We start from the raw sequence: 27,145 nt of genomic DNA on the forward strand, positions 1-27,145 counted from the left end.
TTTCAGTTGTAATTGTAATGTACTGCAGAAAGGAAAGGGGAAGAAATGTGCATTTCTCCTTTTAACGAATAATACAAGTATAAAACTGGTTCTTTACTTTCACAACAAATTATTTATTTCAGAGAGCCTTTCTGGAAATGTCATCCACAATTCCAGACTTCTTGGGCCCCTCACCCTCTCCATAGCCTACAGGTGTATTTACCTCCAAATTGCTGTTTACTCTAAAAGGGGGAAGAGAGGTCTCCTTGTTAACCTAATGCGACTGCTTAGGACAGGTTGCATGAGCCAAAAATCAACCACCAAAAAACAAGTTATTTATCGTACATGATACATCAATGTTACAACCTTATTATCTCTAAGCACTTCATATCCACCCCCATCCAACCAACAATTGGAGATGGGAGGTTGTGCAAGAATAGAACTTCGGGGTAATTGGCTCTGAAGTTCAGGAATTGTTCAGTTCATAAGAGCACCTACATCTTTCTAAGGTCAGTCAGAGGGGCCAATCATCTTTCCGGGTACCACAAGCTTGTCAAATTCTTCAGAAGTAAGCACTCCAAGTTTCATTGCAGAATCCTGCAAAATAAGAATTTTTGAGATTGATATTTACTGACAACTGAAATAATAAAGATGACATCAAGAGATGCAACCCATTTGCCCAGAAGGGAAAACCGACCTAAGACATATTATATGCAACTTTGGTTAAAAGTAAATAAAGGCAGGTTGGAGCATTTTGGTAAATACACAATCCTGTTTAAATTACTGAAAACAATTTTGCTAAAAGTATGATAACAGTGAATTTCTGTTAATTCATTCATACTTGCATGAGGGTTGGTAATAGCAACCTTCTACTATTGTACCAAAAAGGGCCATTGGCCCATTAGCAAATGTTGGTTCCAGCCACCTTGGGGCTGGGGCCTTGGGAGGGATGACTTGGATATGGACCTAAAGTTTGTTGTTGTTGTTTTTGCACAAAGAAGCTGCTGTTCAAACTTAATGTTCTCTTGCTTGTCAGCCACAAGATTTTACCATTTAAGAAAGCAATAATCCCTCTTTTACTATTGTGCCAAACAAATTTTAATATGAATGTTTGTAATGTTCAAATTACAAATGGAAGAAAATGATTTACCTTCTAAAAGCATAGCTCATGAAACAACTCACTCATAATCAGTTGAGCATGTCTAATATGAAACTAGTTAAATTCTGATAGGGAACACTACTTGAAACCATTGGTAGGTGAATGGTAACCATCCAACAAGTCTAGGTTTCATCAAAAGATAAGGCCCCATTTGACCACAACTATTCAGTTCTTTCTGTCAGCAAGCTTTAGCACTCTTCTTGGCTCAAGATGGATCCTGAAATTCATCTATTGTTAATCATATTGTTCTTTCTCTACTTCCACTAGATACACCTCTAATCCCACTGATAAGGATCTTCACAGGATAGTGATTTACACAAAAAGCAAATAGTTTTGCTGTTAGATACATAATTTTTTAAATACTTGAAATATTTGGGAAATAGTAATGATTTAAAAGCTAGAAAAGAGAAGGGGTTTGCATAACAGATTACATAATCATAGGACAGTTAATTCTCACCATTTCAATAACAGAGAACCTAGTCAGTTATAAGATCAGAGCACACTAAGGTTATGTTTGGTTTGATAGAAAATAAGAGAGAAATGGGGAAAGGTCTTAAGGAATAGCACAAATTTCATTAAGAACTTTCCTTCAACCTTCTGTTTCTCTCTTATTTCTATCAAACGAAACACATTCTAAATGTCAAAATCCCAACATCACATGGTAATAAGTTATCACCTTCAGAGTAGTTCCCTCTTTGTGTGCCTTCTTGGCAACTGCAGCAGCATTGTCATATCCAATTTTCTGGAAGATGAGGAAAGTCAGCGTAAAAAGGAATACAACATGCTTACAGGTAAAAATAGGGTGGTATAAAAAGGTGAGCAAACTTACAGGGTTCAAAGCAGTAACAAGCATTAGGGACTGCAAGACCAATAAAATCATGCCAGAGCATTCCAATCAGTTACTGTACTTTCCATTCAAAATAATGACACTATTATTTAACATATACCTCATGTAGTAACTTTGAAATCCTTTCACGATTGGCTTGTATCCCCCTAACACATTTTTTCTCAAAGGAAGTAGATGCATCCCCAAGCAACCTCAGTGACTGCAAATGGAGAATTTACAATGCTTACTTGCTTTATATAGCATTTTAACTTTGGATCATTTCAAATCTAGAAGCTTTCAACTTCTGAACATGTATATTTTGTGTAATAAGCATGAAGTAGTTTTACATGGGCCATCTTAAATGCAAAGTCTCCATGCTCAACTCCATAACCATATCAATTCTTGAAGGACACATCAATGTTACATTCTTCATTCTCCCATTGCTTATTTGGCATAAATGAACAGTAAATGTATGAATGGGATGTCATTTTTTTCTGCAAAATGTTATTCAGGTAACACAAATAATCTTCCATAAAGTTGTTCTATAGGTTTATAATGTTAAAATTCAACATATGGACAGACATCTACAAGTTTTTCTGTCTTGCCGAACCAGAACTGATGGAGATCTTTTCCCTTTGTCTAATTGTTTCAGGTGGTAAAAAAGCAAAAATGTTGCCAAGCATTGTTGCCAACATTTTTTCATTGATCATCAATTGGCCTTTAGCTAATCCAGAATTTAAAGAGCTTACTAAAGACGGTAGCAGGGATATATTGTGGTTATCTGTGGATATAGTCGACAATTTTTGAGAGTCTATTTTGTTCTTCTATTGGGTGTATGTTTTACTTTGTTGTATGGTGAAATCTACAATCAGATTATAACTTTTTTCCTATTTAGTGAAAATTTTATATTTTATTTGAGAAAAGGAAATTAGAGGTGTGATGTGGTTTGCCTGTAATGTAGCAGGTCGTGCCTGCCTGGCCTGGAACCCCTTAAAAGGGAAGCCCAGCACAGCCTACAGCACAAGCCCAATCAAGCCTGTGCTGGGCTGGGATGTGGGCAGCACATTAAAAAAATATCTTAAACTTTTATTTATATATGAATTTTGACGTATACAACTGTTTATATAAGAAATAATAAAATGAAATTGAAAAAAGTTACAATAAAATTGGAACAAAATAGTATAATAAAATTGAGAACAAAAACTTACACACACATATATACTTTAATATATTATTATATAATTATTGTATATATATATGTATACAGTTATACATAGACTATATATATATATATATATGGGTCATGTCAGGCCACTATGAGGATCGTACCATGCCAACCTGAGGGCCTCAAAACCCAAGCCTGGCACAGCCCAGGGGTATGGGCCAAGCCACGGGACTGCCCATGTCGTGGTGGCCCATGGACAGCACAACCCACTTTACAGCTCTAAAGGAAATGTATTTAATTAATAAAAAAAGCCCAAAAATACAATAGAGAAGCTTCAAATACTATGAGCAGCCGTACGCACTACACAGAAGCTGCTAGCAAGGGCACCAGACATTCATTTAAGCATAAAATAAATCCCTCAAACCAAAGGATGAGGAAAAATGTCCCCAAAAGGATTTCTAACACAAAAGTCCAAGAGAAAATCAAAGCAGTAAACCTTCTAAGCAACTCATCCTCTTGGACAAAATTGTCATTAAATATTCTAGGATAATTGAAAAACAAAATGCTAGCATGTTTTGGAAACACAAGTCTGAATATCATTACAAAAAACATATAATAAACTGGTAAATTAGGGTGGTCAGAACATGTTTGGTTTTAAAAAATGATATTTTACATGGTGAAAAGCCAGAAAAAATAAAATCATCATTTTTAACTATTTAAGTTTCTGGACAGTTAAAAGCTTACAACGCTAACACCTATACTATAAAACACATTCCTCAAACCTTGAGATGTCTTTTCTGTGTTATGCATGTAAATGATGTATACACATTTGCTGGCATCCATGCTTTAACATGTTTAAACCCAGTTGAGGTATTTTTTTTAACATTTAGAAATCTTAATAGCTATTAAACAATTTTTTTTATCAGCAAAATAGCTATTAAACAATTTTGTAAGACGGAAATCGCTCTTCCTACATAAAAATGTACTCTGCAAGTTACTAAACTTTTCCTCAGATTAGCTGATTTGTTCCTTAAAAACCAGTAAACCATGAGCCTTAAGCTTCACCAATCAAAAGATTCTGGCATCCTGCCTCATGCCTCCGTATTTTTAAATATTGTTTTAGGGTGCCAAAGGGAGCTATCAGACATCATTTGGATGTTTTTCATGTTGACAATTAATGAGGTAATAAACACCATGGTGCTTCAAACCTAAACAGATAGAACTTCCTAAACACTAAAGCACCTTTGAATTGTTCAATATGTACAATCTCTTCTCAAGTAAAAATAGCAGTGCACCAGAAAGACATACACGCAGAAGGCCACTAGCAATCAGTGGCTTGAATACATTCAGTTCAAAATGGCCATTTGACCCACCAACTGTAATTGCCACATGGTTTCCCATAACCTGCAAAGTGCCAAGACATCAATTAGCTAGGTTAAGCAAAGAAATGAGTTCTGTTAGCAAATCAGCAATCTATTAAAACAATCAAAGGAAAATATTCTATAGAGATAATATTACAAACTCCAAGTGTCTTTCTTTAACCAGCAGTAAATATGTTATAAATAACAATCTACATGACATGGATATAGAAAATGTAATCATGGATAGTACACTTCATTTTGTAGGATCAAGGACACAGATATGGGTTTTGTATCCAATTTGATACGTTTATATTATGCTGTTATATACTTATATCTAGTTGGTTAAATCTAGTATCATTTCTAAAGACTTATATCTTGCCAAATTTAATTAAACTTATGATGTACAGAGTTGTTGTAGGATGATTTGTCAAAATATACCATCAACATATTTTAAAGTGTTGAAGCCAGAAAGCATACTGTGTCCATATGGTATCTAATGCCTGTATCATGTTTGACACAGGTATGCCAGGCATTTACAAGTAATGGAGTGCAGTGGCAAATTCTGCTTCTTTGAAAGCCAGATCTCAGGATGTATGGAAGACTCCTTTGCAAAGCGGAAAGCTGAACTTTGATGGACCTCTTTAGGCAACCTGGGCCCGTCTGGAATAGGTGATGTTCTTAGGAATGAAGACGGCAGGGCTAATTGCTATGTTCTCTGGACCAATAGGAGTGGGAGATTTTTTTTGATCAATTAGGAGTGGGAGATTCACTGATAGCACAGGTTTTGACTCTACTTCAAGGTTTAAGGTTGGCTAAGCAGATAGGTCTTTATCAAGTTGAGGTAGAAGGGGATTCTAAGCTAGTAATTGGGTGGAAGCAGTCACAAAGTTTGGGAGTCTGGGTCTATAGACAGTTTGTGAGGGAAATAAATTGGCTAGCAAGGGAGATAAGAGCCTCCTTCAAGTGGGTTAGAAGGTCGGCTAATGGGTTAGCTGATATGTTGGCAAAGCAAGGAACTTTTAGACTTGTTTTGGGTAGTATTGTAATTCAAAATTGTATCAATGGGGTCAGCACCTTTGTACTTGGGTGGTTGACGGTTGCATTTGTGTTTTAATTATCTTCAATGAAAGTAACCATTTCCTATAAAACAAAAAATAAAAATAAACTAGCATGGTTTGAGCAAGGGATAATTATGTTCAATATCAGCAACTGTTTAATAATGATTTGTTCATATGTTACAATGTCCAGCATGAATAAGAATGTAAGATCTGATTAGGAAAAAAAATGGGATTGTAAAAGCTTATAGGTTTACCTGAGCACAAACCATCGTGAGAGCCTCACACTGAGTAGGATTAACCTTCCCCTGAAACAGAACAACTCAGCCTTCAATTATAAAGTAGAAGAATAATAATCTCAACACCAAAATTTACAAATACATATTCTTAAAGAAGAAAAACAGGAGAAAAATGAAGTATGGGACAAGAAAAGGATTTTACAGGCATGATACTGCTGCCAGGCTCATTTTCAGGAAGAATAAGTTCTCCAAGGCCACAACGTGGACCACTGAAAAAAAAGCACCATAAATTTTCCAAGGATAATACCAAATAAGTAAAAGATTATTCATAATACACGTACCTTCCTAATAAGCGTATATCATTTGCAATCTTCATAAGAGAAGCAGAAATCGTGTTTAGGGCTCCACTAGTTTCAACAAAAGCATCATGTGCAGCCTGGTAGAGCATGAAAATTTTGAGCATGCAAAACAATTTTATCGTGAAAGGTAAATAACAACAACAACAACAACAATAATAATAATTAAGTTGAGAAATTAACCAGAGCTTCAAATTTGTTTTCAGCTGTAACAAATGGTAGGTTAGTTTCCTCGGCTACTGATGCAGCAATTTTTGCATCAAACCTGAAATAAAATACACATATTTGACAAATGAAAAGACAAAAAAAAAGCAAAATCAAATCACAAGACCAGATGAGATTTCATTTGAAAGTAATATCTAAGAGAAGACTGTGTGCAAACAAGTTTTTATATGTATTTCAGTGCTTGTTTGGAAGGGCTAAGCACAGTGGTTTCTGGCTTTCCAAGGTGGGCCCTACATGGACAGCTATGCTATGTTAGGTGAAAAATCCGGAGAGCCCTAATTGGCTGTAGTCAGTTATTTTTTGGTTGTTTGCTTCAGCCTCTTTAGATAGATTATCCGGAGCGTCTCAAAGCAGTTGAACCAGCTTAGCTGAATGTACAGCTTAGCCCTCCCAAACGTGCACTAAAATAGCTTTCCAATCTCCCTTCCAAAAGAATAATGGTACGATAAATAACCTGGCCACAAGGAACATGCACTTTTTCAGAGTTGCCTACAAAATTTGGAGAACCTACACCTTCTAAAGGCTCAACATTGTAAATAACATTATCCACAAAATAAGTTAATATTTCAATCATGGAAAACACTTGCAGAAAATGCAAAGAGGTGAACTTGTGGAATCAAGTTAAAATGGTGAAAAAGGAAGAAAATGATAAGTAGCTCAACAAGAATCCATGCTAAATGTCAGGTTGGACTCAGCTTAACTACAAATTTTACCCATCATTAGGAAAGGGGTGGGGGAATTGTTGAGCTTTTCTCTGGCTTCCAATGAATAGGTTGACAGAAAAATGCTCCAGTTAAAGTCCACCATAAAGGACTAACCATGATTTCAAATTCGTATTATTTGGGGTTTAAATTGAATCGCAGATAAAAGATTCAAATAGCAAGATCAAATCATTTTTTGGAATTACTGTACAATTTATTAGCATAAATCATGATTAGAAGCCGAATCGGGCAATTTAATATGAATAATGTTTTAAAGAGTAAAAGATATTTTAGTCCTTGCTTGGAACTTTCTTTTAATTTGGTGAGGGGTATGCATGTAGCCAAATAGGTAGGTTGAATTTTTAAGCTTCTTTTATGCTTTGAAAACAGGGAGCATGCCCCATCTTCTTCTCTTCCTTTTGTGTTAGGGAAAACAGGGACTTCGCCCCAACCTTGTCTCTTTCTTTTATGCTATGAAATCAGGGGTTCATCCCCATTTTCCTCTCTGTTTCAATATGTGAAATTCATTAGGGAGTAAAAACTTTTATGTGACATGAAAGAAGAGGATCCACCCCACATTTGTCCTCTACTTTTCTAATTTGTAAACAAGGGTCCCCCATATTTTTCTTATTCTTTATGCCATGGTTTATGTAACAGAATATTGCACTTTTTATATAGTTAGATTTTTGTTCTAAAAAGGAACTTTATAGTAATTTTTTGGCTTATCTCAGTATGGTTAGTGTTGATGAATCTTTAGTTGTGCAAATTGACTCTTATTTTTTGTTATCTTAGTATATTACAAAATGTTCTCCAATAGATTCTTATACTTCTTGTCGACTTCTTTTAATGTCAGAAGCCAAAAGGTAAAGATCATTCTCAATCAATATTGAGATTGCCAAAAATGTTTTGCTTTCAGATGGTATAGTATTGTTCTCAGTCTCAAATATTAAAATGACTCTGCAACATGAATATGACATAACAGTGTGGTTGTTTGAATCATTTAGTTCTTATATACATGTTGTAATCTGAAGAGCTATACTCGAAGTAGCAAAGAAGAGAAGAGAACCACAGAACTGAAGAGAATGTCGAACTATACTAGCCAGTCGACCAGTCCTTTACTTATAGATGAATATAGTACAAGGTACAAGAAATTACTGGGATGCCCCTGATTAGTGATGGGACACCCAGAGAACTTAAATCATTAAACAGGATTAGGCCCATTAACACAGGCCCAGTTACAAGATAAGTTAAACATAAGAATGGGCTAATAAGAACTCTTATCAGCCAAACATCACTCTAACATTCTAACACTCCCCCTCAAGCTAAGCATGGATATCAATCATGTTTAGCTTGCCAAGTATGTCCCTGAACTTTGTTGATGCCAGCCCTTTAGTTAATACATCTGCAATCTGCATCTCTGATGGAGTATAAGGCACACAGAGTTCTCCTGAAATAATTCTCTCTCTGACAAAGTGTCGATCAATTTCAATATGTTGTGTCCTGTCATGCTGCACAGGATTGTTGGCAATGTTGATAGAAGCTTTATTATCACAATACAGTTTGAGATGACCCTCAGTCTTAATACCAAGCTCATTAAGGAGAGTCTTGAGCCATAAGAGTTCAGCAACCCCATGTGCCATAGTCCGGTATTCTGCTTCTGCACTTGATCTAGCCACAACATTCTGCTTCTTACTGCACCATGTGACTAGGTTTCCTCCCAAGAATGTACAGTAACCTGAGGTTGATTTTTTGTCTCCAACAGACCCAGCCCAATTAGCATCAGTGTAGGCTTCAATTTCAAGTCTACTGTTTTTTCTGAATAGAATTCCTTTCCCTGGGCAAGTCTTCAAGTATCTAAGGATTCTTTCCACTGCTCTCATATGAGGGGTCTTTTGTGAGTGCATGAATTGACTGATAACATGCACTGCATAGGCAATGTCTGGCCGAGTAAGGGATAAGTATATCAGTTTTCCTACCAACTTTTGGTACCTTTCCTTATCACAGTATTCCTCACCCACTGATTCTTGTAATCCATGGCTTGGTTCTATTGGAGTGTCTGTTGGCCTACACCCCATCATGTCTGTTTCCTCTAGGAGATCTAGCACATACTTTCTTTGACATATGTAGATTCCTTCTCTTGATCTAGCAACTTCGATTCCAAGAAAGTATCTCAGATTTCCTAGGTCTTTGATCTCAAATTCTGAAGCTAAGAACTCCTTCAGCCTCTTCATCTCTTTCACATCATTTCCAGTAATCACCATATCATCCACATACACAATGAATGTTGTAAGTTTGTCATCCTATCCCCTTGTAAACAATGTATGATCTGCACTGCTCTGAGTGTACCCTACTTTCTTCATGGCCAAACAAAGTCTCTTAAACCATGCCCGGGGAGATTGCTTCAAACCATATAATGCTTTCCTTAGTTTACATACCTTCTTTCCAACATCATATCCAGGTGGGGGTTCCATGAATGCCTCTTCATGAAGATCACCATTTAGGAAGGCATTCTTCACATCCAGCTAATGAAGTTCCCAAGAGAATTTTGCTGCTAGTGACAGTAGAACCCTGATTGTGTTGAGCTTTGCTACTGGGGCAAAGGTTTCCTTGTAGTCAATTCCTTCCTTTTGTGTAAATCCCTTTGCCACAAGTCTGGCCTTGTACCTCTCAATTGACCCATCTTCCCTGTGCTTTATTGTGAATACCCACTTGCACCCAACAGTGCCTTTCCCCTCATCATTAGCATTTTCCCAATCCAAAATCAAATGGTGGTCAAGCTCTTTCCAGAGGCCGTCCAGTGTTGCAAAGTAGGTTGCCACGGACATGTCTCCTTGCCTTAGGGCTGCAATGTCTTGGTTCAGCCTATAGATTCTAGCATTGTTCTTTTTCTGGCCATATGTCTTAGATACTTTCTCCCAAATTTTAGCAACTGTGGGGAAGTGATGAACAGTTCTGGCCACCCTAGGAGTCATAGAGGCCAACAACCAAGACATGACTGTGGCATTTTCCTTGCGCCACACGGTGTATTCAGGACTGCCAATTTCTGGTTGTTTCTTGTCTCCATCCAAATAGCCTGTGAGCTCATGAGAGGTAATGAACAGCATTGTTGAGACAAACCACTCTTTGAAGTTATACTCATCTAGCAGCACACTTGTAATCTGCAAGCTGTGTAGATTAGGGTTTTCCAGGTTTGAGGACCTTGTAACAAGTCTGTTATCTCTAGAGGAAACCTCACCGGATAGTGAGGACATCCTGACTTCAGTTCAAGAGTTCTTCACAGTGCTGTAGGTGGTTCTGTTTAGGACTGGCCGAAGTGGTCACAGTGTTCACAGTGCTGGTAGAAGTGTTCACAGTTCGGGTACTGTGCAGTGCTGTTTAGGACTGGCCGAAGTAGCAAGTAAGGGGCTGTAACTGAACCGGTTCACGATGCTAGTAACTGAAGTTACTTCAGTTAGGGCTTGTTCTGCGACCTGAAGTAAATGTGCAGTGCAGTAACTGAAGTTCACAAAGTAAGAGTGATAACCGACCTGAAGAAAATCTGTAACTGAAGTTACCATAGTTCTGTGCAAGTTTTGCTGGGGCACGAAGCTGCAACTGTAGAGAAGGCTAAGTCTTTACCACTTGTTCTGCGCAAGTCTTGCTAGAGCACGAAGCTGCAACTGTAGAGGAAGCTCTCCCCCTTTCGGTTAGTGCTAGGACTGCTGAAATCAGTCCTCAACTAGGTCTGTCCTATACAGACCTCTCTTAGTAGCCCAATAGCTACTATTTGCTGGAGATAATCTAGTAGGACATATACTTCTGGGTCTTACTTCCCTTGAGTCCTACAACCAAGAGAAACCCTAGGTTCGAACTTGCTTTACTCTCTTACACTCCTAGGTCTTTACTGTAGCAACCCAGAAAAGGAAGAGAGAAGATGAAAAGACAGCAAGAGAAGAGAGTGCGCTTGCTGAAACCAGGAAGGAGCTAATGCTCTGATACCATGTAATCTGAAGAGCTATACTCGAAGTAGCAAAGAAGAGAAGAGAACCACAGAATTGAAGAGAATGTCGAACTGTACTAGCCAGTCGACCAGTCCTTTATTTATAGATGAATATAGTACAAGGTACAAGAAATTACTGGGATGCCCTTGATTAGCGATGGGACACCCAAATAACTTAAATCATTAAACAGGATTAGGCCCATTAACACAGGCCCAGTTACAAGATAAGTTAAACATAAGAATGGGCTAATAAGAACTCTTATCAGCCGAACATCACTCTAACATTCTAACACATGTCTTAGTTTATCCAAAAACCAGTTCTTGTTTACAGGAAGATGACATAATGGTTCGTGAATTATTCTATTGTTACATACATACATTTTCTCTGTTGAATTCCTGTATCATAGTTCCCTATGCCTCAATTGTCAATATCTTTAATGTTTGAGAAAGCACTAGATATTAAAGTTATGAGTTATGATTGTTGTCTTAGCTTATTCAGTTCTTGTTTACACGAAGATGACACAATGGTTCTTGAATTACTCCATTGTTGCATGTATTTCCTCTTTGTTTAAATCCTTTGTCTTAGTGTTCCCTATGGCTTAATCGTCATCATCATCATCATCCAAACTTTATCCCAACTATAAGGGTCGGCTACATGAATCCTGTTTTGCCAGTCTGATCTGTTCCATATCCATTGTTAAATTATTGGCACTTACTTCTTGCCATGTCCCTTTTGATCTACCCCTTGCCCTTCTAGAAGCTCCTTCAACTCTTTTGATAGATAAAATTCATTAGAATTCATTAGAAGCGAAGGATAAAGAGCCTGTTACAAGCATCCCAGTAGGAGGCGTGAGGTGCAGCCTCACTCATTAATACAGAAACAACAAATTTACAAGTGGGCCCAGTACAACTGATCCTAGTTACTCCTTGCTTAGCTAGAGAATCAGCAAAAGCATTAGCCTCCCTTTCCACCAATTGTATAGTTAAATTTATCTGCTGAGTTATCCTTTTGAATTTCTTCATTTCATTTCTGTAACACCAAATCACTGAATCTGGTTTTTAGCCAACCCACCACCACCTTGGAGTCCCCTTCTATCACCAAATTCTCAAATCCTAACTCTCTTGCAATCAGGACGCCTTGTAGGGCTGCGTACAGTTCTGCCTTAAGGAGTCTCCATTCCCCACCAGTCCTGAAAAGAGTGCTCTTAAGTTTCCTTCCTTGTCTCTGATGGTCCCTCCTATTCCAGCTGGGCCTGGGTTGCCTTGAGTACTCCCATCGAAGTTTAGCTTCAGAAATCCTTCAATGGGAGGTGTCCAAACCATCCTTGCTTTAACCTCTGCAATGAACTAGAAGCCAGTAAAGGCCAAAGAGTGCTCTTAAGTTTCCTTCCTTGCCTCTGATGGCCCCTCCCATTCCAGCTGGGCCTGGGTTGCCTTGACTACTCCCATCGAAGTTTAGCTTCAGAAATCCTTCAATGGGATGTGTCCAAACCATCCTTGCTTTAACCTCCTGCAATGAACTAGAAGCCAGTAAAGGCCAATTCCTCCGAATATCATCAAAGGTGAAGCATTTGAATAGTTCCAAAGTTTGTAGCCAGTGTATAACCCCGGTGCTGTCGATGGCCCTCTATGCACATGACCAAACCATCTTAGCCTACTTTCTCTCATTTTATCACATATAGGAGCTACTCTAAGTTCCTTCAAGTGACTTCATTTCTGATTCTATCTTTTCTAGTTTTTCTACTCATCCATCTCAGCATACGCATTTCAGCTACACCCATTTTCTGGACATGTTGTTTCTTGACTGCCCAACACTATTCCATACAACATAACTGGCCTTACAACTATTTTATGGAATTCCTTTCATCTAAGTGGTTTTCACCTATCACATAAAACTCCTATGCCTTAATCACCAATATCTTTAATTTTTTAGCAAGCACTAGATATTGGATATGTTATTTTTTTCTAACTCTAGAACAATAAAAATGGTTATTGTACTTTGTTTTACTATAGAGATAAAATAATTTCCATTAGTACATAGCCATATGATGTATATAGGCTAAAGTTGGTGCAAAGACATCTTTCTATTTTTTGAAAATTTCTAGTAATTTTTACGTTTTGTAAATTTTTAGAAATATTAATAAAAAAAAGATCTTATGATTTATGATACAATTCACAATATACAATTCGCTTCAAACCCTCTACAATTTACAATACAATTACAATGTTGCACTTATTCATTTTATTCCTCATTTGCTTTTTTAGTGGGAAAGTTTGATAAAATCATAAGAGCATATACATGATATATTGTAGAATTTGCTTAGTATTCATGCTAATGGCATAGGGGCTTTTACTTGGTGTAATGGTAAAACCTCAGATAGGCAAGCTTGAGAACGTGGGTCAAGTCTAAGGGTGATCATTTTGTGCAAACAAAAAAAAAACCAAGTTTAGGAATTAGGACCGTACCCAGTCTACCCCTCCCAAGACCCCAGATAACTGGGACCAACATTGGCTAATGGCCTTTTTATGAATGCTAATGACACAAATCCCATATATCTCAGCTTTTTTATTTTTCAGGATCATCCGTAAGTCCATATAAGCACTACACTAGCCACACAAAATCAAGCATACCACTTCAGGCTGTGCCACAAGTGTGTGTTTATATTGTGCGTGTGAGAGAGAGAGAGACAAACAATAACCAACACTACAATCTTTAACCGTATGCCCATACTACCTGGATACCTTTGCAAGGGTATCATATCACATTGCATACTTAAATTTTTACTGTATTTTTTTATAAATGATTAATACTTTATTGAGATCAAGAGTTAAAACAGTACAAGCATCCCTTTGAGGAGGCGAGAGTTGCGACTTCCCCCAAATTTAGAACAAAATAAACAGATTAAAAGCAAATTACAGCCGAGCCCAATACAAAATATGCCTGTTTGTCCCTTGTTCAGCAAGACAATCAGCCAAAGAATTTTCTGATCTTCTGACCTAGTGTACTCTTACATTCATGTCCCTCATATACCATTTAAATTTTTAATTTCATCTCTGTAGTACCAAGAAAGAGAATCCAGGTTTTGTAGCCATCCCACCACCACCTTGGAATCTCCTTCTATCATCAAATTTACTAGGCTAAGCTGGTTTTACTATAAATTCCATATCTGACATCTCGAATGGCTTTCTTCTTGTTGTATCCGGGTAACAAAGAGCTCATTGGTTTAAAGTAGTCCAAAGTATAAGAAAGCATTCAACCTCTTAATAGTAGTTGATTTGTAACTAATACAAGAGATCTAGAGTCACATTGATCTTGTGAATGGATTAGAGTCATTAGACTAGGCATGTTTTTTGGACATCATCAGGCTATACCACTTACAGTCTGTACAGAATGGAGAAATGCATATCTCCTTATAGAAGAAACCTTGGCCTTTGTAAAAAGGAACCTAGTTGTCACTGCTATTTTGTTAAACTGAAGAACATAAAAACAGATGGATTTAAATTTCATCTGGTTTACTAGAAGCAAATTTGCCCACCAAAACCAGAGGGAGAATGAACTGAGACACCTGAGGCAGGTAAATCTTTCTCTTCTTGAAAAATGGTGCCGAGGTTTTTGTCAACTGATAGCCTGTGGAGAAAGGTTACTGCTATAAAATATGGACATAAAGTGTACCCATCCATGGACTGTTAGAACATGGAGACTTCACCCATTTAGGACATTCCTATGCAACGCTATTGTAATTAACTAAAAAGGCACAGATTGGGAAATGGTACCAGAATCAAATTATGGGAGGACCCCCTGGTATGATCCTCAGCCCTTCAAAGAGTATACATCACTGCATACAATATATTTGTCATAACCCATCCATACGATATGACCACTAGTTAGGTGATAAGACAACAAAACGCAATGGTTTTTTGAAGTTGCTTTCCACAACTCATGTAAGTTTAAAGAAACTTCATCGCAAATTACATTCTTGGCTCACACAGGAGTTCAGGGAAGTGCCATCTATCAGCCTTTTTTTTTAATTTTCATATAGATACGCAGACAAGATTTCTCTACAGGGCTGAAACAGGTGGGATCATGCAGAAAATTCCCTACTTGACGATGATGATGACGATAAAGATAATAGGATAATAATAATAATAGTAGTAACAGCAACAATAACAATAACAATAAACATATCAACAATAACAATAACAACAGTCTTGAGTTACTCCAAGATGTCCACCTCCTCCCTTCAGGTAATGGTGAGAGGATATGGGCTCACAATGTCAATGGCCATCGACCACTGACCAATGGCTGTCAACATGGCCGCTGACCGACAGCAACCAGCGCCCTCCTTCATTGGTGCTCCCAACCAACGCCAACAAATGATTTTGACCAATGGCAACCAGAGACCCCGGAAATGTCCTAACAACTTTCAGAGATCTCGACGTTTTCAGAAGCCGAGGCTTATGCAGAGGCAAGGGAGACTTTCAAAACTTCTCCAGTGGCCGACAAGTGGAGGAGTTTGCGTGAAGGCAAACCACAACTCTTTTTTTGGAAGTAGATGGCGAGAGCATAAAGGAGAGATCGAACTTCCTATAAATCTGTTTGGTAGGAACCTTCAATCGAAAGGGTTTTGAGGTAGATGAAATCCAAGTCCGGACATCCAAAGTGTGGAAGTGTCTGTAGGGGGTTGATGTGAGGCGCCTTGATGGTGAAAATGGTTGTTCTTCCTACGCTCAAAGGAAGAAGCTCGGAAAATACGTAACACTGGTGTGAGGTGCTTTAAAGGAGCCCTACTCCATTTAGAACCTTGGACAGAGTCTATCGGAACTTGGCAGAAGGAGGAAGACATTGGGTGTTACATTTGGGTAAGGGTCTTCGAATTGCCACTACAACTATGGAGTAATGAAGTCGCCCAGAAAATAGGAGATCTCTGCAGAGGTTTTTTGGAAGTGGACTACTCTAGAGCTTATAGAGAGTCTTTTGAATGCATCAGATTAAAAACTCGTTGGGTTGGACTCCCTCCACAGACGGTAAATGTGGTGGTTGGGAAGGAGATGTTTGTAGTGACCATCTGGCCGGAGATAAAAGCAGAAAAAATGAAAACCCCATCGGACTTCAAAGCAGCGGTCCCAATAGGTCTTGACCTAATACAAAAGCTGTTAGCAGGTAAGACTAGCAAACAGGACGTTAGACCTTTGGTGGAGGCTTCAGAGATGGGGTCTGATAAATTTACTGCTTTCCGAAGCAAAGTATACTTGGACTAATAACCAGGAAGAACCTTCTCTAGTCAGATTGGGCAGGTTTCTGATTTCTTCTGAATGGGAAGAAGCTTTCCCCAATTCTAGTCAGGAAGCCTTACCAAGAGCAGTTTCTGGTCATGTTCCTCTCCAATTAGATACAGGGGGGCTAAAAAAGAATCATCAACCTTTTAGACTGGAAAATTGTTGGCTGGAATCAGCAGAGCTGGCAACAAATGTTCAGCAGTGGTGGGCTGAAGCTTCTTTCACAGGCCCAGCAAGCCATATATTTTTTTAAAAACTGCAATGGCTGAAAAGAAAAATTAAATCCTGGAAGCAGGAAAGGGCAAGATTGGATGAAGAAAAAAACAAAAGAATGTTTGAAAGTAATAGCTGATATTGATGCAAAGGAAGAAGGAAAGTTATCGGGTGAGGAGGAAAGAAGAAAAAGGAATGCAACAAAGAAAGTTTTTGACTCGCTAACGTACCAAAATGAAGTCAAATGGAGACAAAGATCAAGAGCTATGTGGCTGAAAGCTGGTGATAAAAAAACAGCTTTCTTTCACAAGGTAGCAAATGCAAGAAGAAGAGTTAACTCAGTAAAGAAGCTGGAAGTTGGTGGACGAACTGTGGAACAAGAAAAATACATAGCAGACTCATTTGTCAGTTTCTTCAAAGATCTTTTCAGTGAACCTTGCAAACGAAGACCAAAACTGGATGGATTGGTGTTCAGCTTTCTCACAGAGCAGCAAGCCTTGGACTTAGAGAAATCCTTCTCAGAGAAGAGGTAAAGAAGGTTTTAGAAGAGATGGAAGGGGAAAAGGCTCTGGGTCCGGATGTTTTTACAATGCTATTCTTTAAGAAATTTTGGGAGCTAATTAAAGCTGACTTGACGAAGGTGCTGGAGGAGTTTCATGCGTCCGTTGCTCTGGAAAGAAGTTTGAATGCAACTTTTATAGCCTTAATTCCTAAGAAGAGTGGAGCAGCTGAACTGAAGGATTTTAGGCCAATCAGTTTGATCAGCAGTGTTCACAAAATTTTGGCCAAATTTCTGGCTACCAGACTAAGACAGGTGATGGATACACTGATATCTAAGTATCAAGGTGCCTTTGTTAATAACAAGCATATTCATGATGTTGTTCTCATAGTCAATGAGTTGATTTATTCAAGAAGAAGTGGGAGGAGTGGACTGGTCTGTAAAATAGACATAGAGAAAGGCTTATGACCATGTCAACTGGGCTTTTTTGGATTATTTGTTGGAGCGAATGCACTAATGGAGAAGTTGGATGAAAGTCTGCATAACTACTCCAAGATTCTCTGTCCTAATTAATGGTTCAGCAAGAAGTAACTTCAACAGTTTGAGAGGTTTGAGGCAAGGGGATCCCTTGTCACTGCTGCCATTTCTATCAGTAATGGAAGGTCTTGGTAGAATGGTCGATAGGGCTGTAGAGTTAGAGATGTTGGAAGGTTTAGAAGTGAGAACTAATGGCACAAAAATTCCCATTCTGCAATATGCAGATGACACTCTTTTTCTGCAGTGCTTTAGAGGACCAAATCATTAATAACCCGAAACATCTTCTATTCTGGTTCGAGATAGTATCAGGCCTAAAGCTAACAAAAAGTGAAATGGTAGCTGCTGGAGAGGTTTCCAATACTCAGAGATTGGCAGATTTGTTGGGTTGCAAAGTTGGCTCTCTCCCCACAAAATATTTGGGGTTGCATCTCGGTGCCAAATGTTCATCCTAAGCCATCTGGAATCCAATTTTAGAAAGGATGGATCAAAAACTGTCCACTTGGAAAGCAAGATATCTCTCTAAAGGTGGGAAGGTAACATTAATAAAGAGTGTGTTAGCAAGCCTTCCGACCTACTGCACGGCCCTCTTTCTGATCCCATCAGAGGTGGCAGAGAAATTGGAAAAGATGAGACACTTTTTGTTGATGGGTTGGAAAGATTCTCAAAAATATCACCTTGTGAATTGGAACCAGGTTTGTAAACCCCATGCCCAAGGTGGTTTGGGGATAAGACATATAAAGACCTTCAATTTAGCATCACTGGGTAGCTGGATTTGGAGGTTTTCTACTGAGCCAGATAACCTATGGAGAAAGGTAAGAGCAGAAAAATATGGACTGGATAGGAATGGGTGGAAATACTGGCTCACCACCTTCGACATTTGGCTGTGGTTTATGGAAAGGAATATGTAAAGCTGCTACACTTTTCAGAAGATGTATCAAATATAAAATTGGAGATGGTAGAAGGATTAGATTCTGGTTAGACCCCTGGATTGGTGAAGGCACACTTAAAGAGCTGTTTCCTGATCTGTTCAATATGGCTACTGATAAGGAGGCACTGATAGCTGACTCTTATGTGAGGGAGGAAAACAACATTTACTGGACTCCATCCTTTAGAAGGGATTTCAATGACTGGGAGATCCAGATGGCTGAAAATCTGCTCACTACTCTCCAAAACCAGGCTTTAAACCTTCAAACTCAAGACTCAAGAGTATGGAAGTGAAATAAGGCAGGAGAGTTCTCAGTCAAATCTTTTTACAACTTTCTGGTGGGAGAAGGTGAAGTTTTTTGCTCAAAGAAAGGTTTCATTTGCAATGACTTGAGATGCTGTCTTTGTAATGTGGAACAGGGATCAGACAGACACTTGTTTCTGCATTGCAATTTTGCTTAAGAAATTTGGAGCTATTTTCTGAAGGCCCTGAATTTAAGTTGGTGCATGCCTGCATCAGTGAAAGCCTTGCTGGAGGAATGGCGCATATCCGGGTTGACTAAGAAAGGGAAAGTCTGCTGGTCTTCCGTCCCTTTGGCAATTCTGTGGGCGCTGGAAAGAAATAACAGAACTTTTGAACACAAAGCTTCTTCTGAAGCTGAGGTCATCAATATGGCTATAGGGTTTATTAGGAATTGGTTGTCTATACATACTGTGTTTAAAGAGGACGTGTCAAATAGCATTTTGTTGAGGATGGTCTGTTTTTTGAGGTCCAACTTGTCAAGGGTTCTTTTGGGCATTTGGATTTGCTTTATGGAGTGAGGACATTTTTTGTTACAATTCTTTAGCTGTGGCTTCCTGGACCTCCTGTAACAGTTTTCTGGGTTTGTTCCTAATCCAGAGAATTTGGTGATTGTACACTTATCTTTCACTTTTTGATTCAACTTTTTGCTCATCATAGATGGAAAGTAAGATTAAAATGATTTTGGGTAATTCAAAAACATTATTTAAGTTTCTACTCAAAAGTATGCCAAAAAAATATTGTTATGTGCATGCAAAAAACATGTTGACTTCAAAATATTCTTTCTGAAGTAACTTTTAAAAGGTTTTGTTAATAATAGTTCAGTCATGGAAATCAGGAGGTATCACAACAACTTTGAAATACAATTAGAAATAAAAATAAGAAATATTTCATCCCTAAGGTAACCATACCCTTTTTTTGTATTCAATCCTGTTCCTACAGCAGTACCACCTTGTGCAAGCTGCCCAGAGGACAACAATATAATATAAGAACTCAAAACCAAGAAAACAATAGAGAACAACAAATTGGAGTTTGCCTACCTGATACATACGGGGTAGGGTGCACATGACTCTTTCAATTCCATATTTTACCTGCAACACTTATTAAAAGTCCATTAATAACTCCTAGTATTGTTAACGGGCTTGTGAAGTGAATTTAATATGGATTAAATATCCTTCAGAAGGATAAACAAAAGGGTACAAACACTGGGGATTGAGGAAAAGGAAAAAGAGGAAAGAGAAAAGGAAAAGGCCTTACTTGAGTAGCATACCCACTGAATTCCTGTCCAAGAGTTAAAGGTGTTGCATCTTGTGTGTGTGTGCGTCCTATCTTGATGATATCTTTGAATTCGAGAGACTGGTAAATAGTACATAAAAAAAGTAATGTGAATGATGGAAGGTTGTGCATTAAGCCCCTCATAGAAAATTGACAGTGACACTAGATAATGTTACACTCGTATCACAAATAAAATGAACCTTGAAATGTATTGTTTGACTGGGTGGCCTCATCATTATTTTGTTTTTAGCATAATCCATGTCAAGTGATTTGTGATTTTAGTACAAGAAATAGTAAATAAGTAATTATGTAGTTGACCAAGAATTACTACATATCCTTCCAAGGCCTTTACTCTCAACAACCCCCCCCCCCCAAATTATATAAACCTCAAGCTGAAAGATAGGTGGAATCAAACAGAAGCAGACATTCTTAGAAATAGTTATTGTCAGAAGTCAGAACAATAGAATTTAGAATTAAATGCTCTAAGTCAGCAATAACCTGACTAATAAGTTAAATCACCTGTTCAAATATTACAAACTTTGTACAGGATTGGACATCAATATTAAAAACTCAGTAGTATGAAATAAAATAATGCATTTTTGTGTCAGTTGGATAATGGATATATCTTATTATCTTTACAAGGATGTATGTGTAAAGCTTCCTACAATTGCATTGCTCACCGAGTAACACATGGACATGTAGATGTAGTGGTGTTCAAATATATAGGGTCCGTTTGGTTCGCAGTTGGAATCAGAATCAGAATCGAAATCCTTCGGAACCAGAATCAGAATAGGGTGGTCACTTCCCATAGTCTGTTTCATTCAGGCAGGAAAAGGAATGAAAATTGGAATCAGAAGGAATGAGATTTCATTCCCAAGGGAGGGGGAGGGAATGGCCATTCCCTCAAACGGGGAAATGCCATTCCACCAGGAATGGGAACGGGATTCCAGTTCCACCCAACCAAACAGTTGGAATCATGATGCATAACCCACAGTTATGATATCTGATAGGTAACCAGTTTTTGCAAAAGGAAACATTAGCAAGACAACTACAAGAAATACAGTATAGAGATAAGATGTTGTTATTTTCCAACCAGAAAGATAAACTAAATCTTATTCAACCTTTGAATTTAGTGAAGTGTGTAATTGTTTCAAGCTCGGTATAAATCTTGAATTTATTTCAACTGCTGCAGCAATATGCATCACCTGGAAGGGTAAAAGGCAAATTTGTTATTAGTACTCAGTAACTTGTAACAGTAAACCATAATTTTTTGCAATCCAAGCCCAACTAGATAAATAACAATTTGTATTTAAGGCATAAGATAACTAAGCTAATATTATTAGAAAGACATGCAAATCTACAAGATATGCAAACTCTATAAAGTGATTAAATGGCTTACGGTTGGAAATGTGTCATTTGAAGATTGAGATCTATTAACATGATCATTTGGATGCACAAGCTTTTCTCCACGTTTGTGGCCAAGAATCTCAGCTGCCCTATTTGCAATTACCTGAAGAATGCAAAGAAAAAAAAAAATCAACAAATATAATATAATCCGAAAAACGACTGTGTTACAATTAGAATCTGAAATATTAAGGAAATCAAATCTCAAATGTCCTTTAACAGGTAGTCTGGAACTGCATGAGAAGAATTCACAAGAAATTAATCTATTGAACAAATTGCACAGGAATTATGACTGAATACAGTATAACTAGAATACTTAGCACTGAATCTATCAGAAAAAAAAAAAAAAAGAATTATCACTGGACATAGTATAACTAGAATACTTATGGATATTTCTTTTTGATAGATAAGAATGTAGCCACATTTAAATATCATATAGATACATTTTTATATGTCAACTCATTTAGACTGACAATCTATCCCCTTCTAGATGGTATTGATCAAACATAAGCATCTAGAAAATGGATTAATCTTTTTTAGTACATTTAGAACATGATTTCTCTCTTTTGGGGGAAAGATAACTTCCATGGCCTCATTTCAAGTGACCTGATTCTTGTAACAGATCACATTTATCTTGATTTAGTCGAACCTTGGAATATAGGATTAGTACAAACTTACAAAAACCCAAGTTATCATTACATCTTTCAAAAGAGAAGAGTAAATGAGCAAAAACCCATTAAAAGCCAGAACAGGTAGAAGTGTACCTTATACTAAAGGAAAACCCGTAATGCATTTTAACGGTCTTCTTTCAAGAGCAACATGACCACTACATTCCTATAAGCCACATTTCTTTAACTGTATCCCATATTTAACTCTACAATTTAATCAAACCCTAGAACCTAGGATTTACTATAAACCACCAAATTCCAACCATCATACCACACTGGTCAAAGGAGAAGTGAAATGCCTTTTACAACCCAATAAAGCACCTGTAGTATACTAAAAATTAATAGAGAAATCTAGCTAAACACTTCATAATATTTAAAGATGAAAAACAAATTCCAACCTCATTAGCATTCATGTTGCTTTGAGTCCCACTTCCTGTCTGCCATATGACAAGTGGAAAATGATCATTAAGCTTTCCCTCGGAAACTTCTTGAGCAGCCTGCATTATTGCCTTCCCAATAGACGGATCAAGACCATATTCCATGTTCACCTGCACAAGGGAACACCATCTATTAGACCATTACATGTCTCAAAGACCTAGGGACAGACTAAAAAGGGCATTGGTTGAAGTAATGAGAAATATTTTGAGAGCCCGTAGATGGATATGAAACTGGACAAAATTGAATGGCAAAACAGGATTCATGTAGCCAACCACACATAGTTGGGACAAGGCTTAGTTGAGTTGAATATCTATGAAAAGAATGAGATCAGCAAAATAATATTTTTTTATTAGTAGATCAGTAAGACAAAATAGTGGGCATTACTTGGTATAATAATAAAATTTCAAGCTGCCAAGTGTGAGAACACAGGTTTGAGTCTGAAAGTGGCCATTTTGTGCACAAAAAAAAACAAAAAAAAACAAAAAAAAAAACAAAACAAAACAAAACAAAACAAAAAACAAAAAACAAATGCTAAAGTTAGGACCATACCCAGTCTACCCCTCCCAAGACCCCAGATAGATAGGACCAACAGTGGGTAAGGGCCTCTAAGATTATTAAGACAATATCATGGCTAAGGTCAAAACAGGACTAAGCTAACACAAACAAGGCCCAAAGTCCTGACATAATATCTCAATCAACTAGTCAAATAATGCCGGGATGTTTTTACTTGAGCCTAAGCACCAGATAATGTGGGGGTTGTGGAAGACTAAAAGTAACAAAACATATAATCTTTGAGAATAAAACTTCACCATTCACAATACTGCATGATAAGGTTCTGTTATGGACTTATGGCAGTGCAATAGGCTTCAAAGCAAAGGAATTTCATGTGAAGAGACATGCAGAAATTTATTTGTGATCCACCAGAAAAATAAATAAATAGGGGGGTGGTACAGAAGCAACATTTCACATAGAAGATCCAGTTCAGATTTGATGGAAATTCTCTTGGCAAGATAGAGCCTTCCAAGATAGGTAGTATTGGTTCTGATAAGGAGGGACAGGTTTTCTGCAATATAGCGACCCACTTGGTGAAATGGACTCCTCTGAGGCTAAAGGGTACCACATCAAAAGAGCATTTTCTATCTTAGTAGAAGATCCGGTGAATGGATGAATGCCATAGGATGAGGGGAGGGATTTAAAAGAAGACTAGAGAAACTTTCCAATAAGCTGAATCAGATTGGGTTGTGGATTCCTGCAAATTGCAATAACAATATCCAGATTGACAACTAGGGATCTAATATCCATTATAGACGAGTTAGGAAGGTCAGAACCTCGGAGGTAAGCAAGAAAAGAATGTCCAAACCTTGGCTGCGCATTTCTTAAGAATGCCAAAGGCACGAATGATAGGTTCTGGCATTTGTTCACGTTCACCACCGATATCAAAGTTCTGCAATGACCTCTGAGTCTGAGCCCCCCACAACCTAGAAGTACAGAATTACAACCAAACTGGGATTTAATGTTATAGAAAGGCATACCAGAATCAATACAGATTGTTGGAGATGTGTTACTAATGTTTTTAAACAACTCAACTAAATAGCAGAAAACAGAAAGAAAGTACTACAAACTTGTCGGAGGGAACAAGGATCGGTCCAAAGGTGTCTCTCTCCTCCCTGAACGATGTTGAGAATGACCTCAACCAAGCGGCACGCAAATTCCATACCAATGGCGACGTCGTTGATGCACATGAGAGGCGACGGGAGGCAGTAAGCATCGCCATGTCCAGTCCTGCAAAGCTCAAATAAGTAACCGGTATCAAATGTATGATTAAGCGTAAGCTGAAGAGAAGCCGAACTGAAGATCCAAAGATGCTGGAAAAATGACTGCAAAAGTAAATTCAATCGAGATATGAATACCGCTGTGCAATATCTGTAAGACCGGCAGGAACCGCTGGTCTTGCCGGCGGTGAGTAAACGCTCGCCGGAATAGAGAGGGGGCACGGATGGCAAAGAAAGAACAGAAAAGTGATGTTAGGTCGCGGGGAAAGAACGTGCTTCGGAGTTCAGATTAAAATGTCTAGAGAAGTGCGAGTGCTCATGCTTGATCAGAACGCAACACTGCGCAAAAGCCATTAGATTAGAATCTTTGATCTCGTGTTGAGGCATCTCTGTGCTGGGGTGGACGAACCGTTAAAATGCTTTCATTTCATACGAAACACAAACACACTAACAAAAGTGGCAGTGGAGTACCTAGATGCGTTTAATTGTTTACATTCTACTCGTAAATTACCTATATGATGACGTGGCTTATCATTATTGGTCCAGCATCGTCCGGTTAGTGTGGAAGACTCGGTCAGACCTGGATGCGGTGAATCGCAACGCCAGTCGCCAGGCAATTCATCATGCCATACGCCCATGCCCACCAGCGCAGCCGTTGAGCGTCGCCTGGTCGGAGTTGCGTTGGAATACTCTGCTGCGACCGACACTTCAGACTTGGCAACTTCTAGTTCTAGCCTTCTAAGGAAAAAAAGGTTTGTCGATAGTCGTTCTTGGCGGGTATGATTCGTATAAACGGTGGGGTTACGACTTACGAGTCTATGGGTGGGTGATCAAGAAAAGTAGAAACGAGCCGATGATAGCGACCTAAAAATTCCGGTTAATTAAAGTATTAAACCGATATATATAATAATAATAATAATAATAATAATAATAAGAGTGCAAATCAAAATAAAATTATGATTGGAAATCAAGAGATAAATCAATGTCACAACCTTAATTCAATAATGTGTAACAAGAAAAAGATTGAGAAGAATGTCACCATATAAGCAAATACCATTTAGGTTAAAAGAAAAACTCTAGAAAATAATAAGGTCAGTCATGTTACATAAAACAAAGTGACAGGTAGTCAAAAAATAGCATGTCCAAATAATTAGTGTGGAAAAAAATGCATACGTTGAGATGGGTGAATGAAAAAAAAAAAAAAAACTGAAAAATGATAGAAATAAAAAATAGTCATTCAAAGGAACCAGAGTAACTCTGAAAAACGAGAATTAACTATCATGATTTGGTCGCATGTGAAAAAAAACATCTACAAAATTCATAAGAAAAATGGATTTGTTGGAAGTTGAAAGGGACTAGGATGGCTAGGGATAAACATAATTACATCTTGCAACTCCCTTCTAATTAATAATCATTAATGAACATGGTTAAAGAAGATTCAGACTTGAAGTCAAAGTGATAAAAATTGCATGCCTCTTCCCATGGTTTTGAAAATCAGACTGGATGGTTGGACCGGTTGATATAGTAACCGGTTAAGCAATAGGTTCTGTTTCACTTTAAAACTATTTTTGCGCCAAAAATTATTAACCTCCTCAGCAATTCATTGACCCAGGCAGTCTAACTGTCAACCCAAACTGATGAAGCGCAATCCGGCTGGTCTTAACTATCGACGGCCTTGCCTCTGAACGGAGCTACGGGGAGCCTGAAATGGAGAAGATGAAGAAACTCCGGGGGGAACCCGGTGAGATTGCTCTGAAGCTCAAGTTAGTATTCTCTCAAAGGCAAAATAAAACCAGATGGCGCAAAATTCACATACCTTGTTCTTGGGGGGTAGGGGGTCTTTTATAACCACTTCGCACACTCAGTCCAAGGCTTTTGTCAGGTCGGGTATGATTACTTATGTGCTTCTGCCAGTTCGGGTGTCATCCCTTCTGTTGGGACAGAACCGCCACTACTTCTTGCCGGAGCCGTCTCTGTAACTGGAGATGGCGGTGGCAGGTGGCCGTTTGAAGTGCGGTTGTCAAGCGTCAGATCAGGTGCGCCGCCGCTGGATACGGACTTCCTCGATGTCAGGCATGGTATGGTTGTTCAGTTTGGCATCCTGGAGGCAAAGTGTTGGAGTGGTGGGCGAGGTGAAGTCTTGAGTTCGGATAGGGGAGTGTCCCGAACTGTCGTAGGGCGGGCCAATTTGGGTCGTTGCCTTGTGTGAGGCTTGAGGCCTAAGGGAGAGTTCGAGCTCCTAGTAGGGAGTTCAGACTGCTGGTAAGGAGTTCGGACCGCTGGTTCCTCCCTTTGGTGCTCGTGCCTTGGGCGCGCTGTTGTGTCGAGCTGTTGCCTTTGCCACGTGTTGCGTAATTACAAGGTCGGGCCAAATCTTCCTTCATCAATTGCCCCGCACTCCTCGTGCTAAGGGTCTTGCCCTAGCGCGGGGAGTTCGCGAGGTGGCAGGTGGATTTGTCCCATATTTTGAATTTCGATAGCGCGAGGTGCGCTGTCAGGGTTCTTTGGGTTTCTCGAGTGCCCAAAAGATGGGAAACGCACCGACCTACCTACAAATGCTGACAGACGTGGCAACATGCGCTTATTTCAAATTTCAAAAAAGTGCACCACTGGGAGACGTGACAGCGGGTCTTTTCAAATTTGAAAAAACGTGCCACTAGTGTTTTTAATGTGAGGAGACGTGCGCTGTCATTCTGTCAGTTTCAGAAAGACGTGCGCTGGCGTTCTATCAGTTTCGGAAAAACGTGCACTGGCGTTCTCTCTATTTCAGAAAGACGTGTGTCGGGCAAAAA

General features: G+C 38.5%; 1 protein-coding gene across 1 annotated transcript; it reads right to left on the reverse strand.

Moving 5' to 3' along the window:
- Positions 1-32: 32 nt before the first annotated feature.
- On the reverse strand, positions 33-25,158 carry LOC148867613 (fumarate hydratase 1, mitochondrial). Its single transcript, XM_088977397.1, has 19 exons — positions 24,865-25,158; positions 24,492-24,692; positions 24,204-24,363; positions 23,942-24,059; positions 22,542-22,691; positions 21,471-21,581; positions 21,193-21,276; positions 20,054-20,152; positions 19,837-19,887; positions 19,708-19,757; positions 6,324-6,405; positions 6,126-6,220; positions 5,987-6,053; positions 5,803-5,853; positions 4,438-4,533; positions 2,086-2,184; positions 1,968-1,997; positions 1,815-1,880; positions 33-576 (listed from the first exon to the last, which is right to left on the reverse strand). The coding sequence occupies exons 3-19, from the start codon at positions 24,353-24,355 to the stop codon at positions 490-492; spliced, it is 1,488 nt and encodes a 495-aa protein (XP_088833523.1). The 5' UTR covers positions 24,356-24,363; positions 24,492-24,692; positions 24,865-25,158; the 3' UTR covers positions 33-489.
- Positions 25,159-27,145: the final 1,987 nt, after the last annotated feature.

This window comes from Nelumbo lutea, chromosome 3 (genome assembly GCF_056320005.1).
Source record: "Nelumbo lutea isolate HS-2025 chromosome 3, American lotus-T2T, whole genome shotgun sequence".
In the NCBI taxonomy this organism is placed as follows: Eukaryota; Viridiplantae; Streptophyta; class Magnoliopsida; order Proteales; family Nelumbonaceae; genus Nelumbo; species Nelumbo lutea.

Coding starts and splice junctions, on each gene's coding strand:
- LOC148867613 (XM_088977397.1), bottom strand. CDS start 24,355: ATGGCGATGCTTACTGCCTCCCGTCGCCTCTCATGTGCATCAACGACG. Junction 6,054..6,125: donor GATATACGCTTATTAGGAAG/GTACGTGTATTA, acceptor CTTTTTTTTCAG/TGGTCCACGTTGTGGCCTTG. Junction 577..1,814: donor AAGAGGGAACTACTCTGAAG/GTGATAACTTAT, acceptor CTTATTTTGCAG/GATTCTGCAATGAAACTTGG.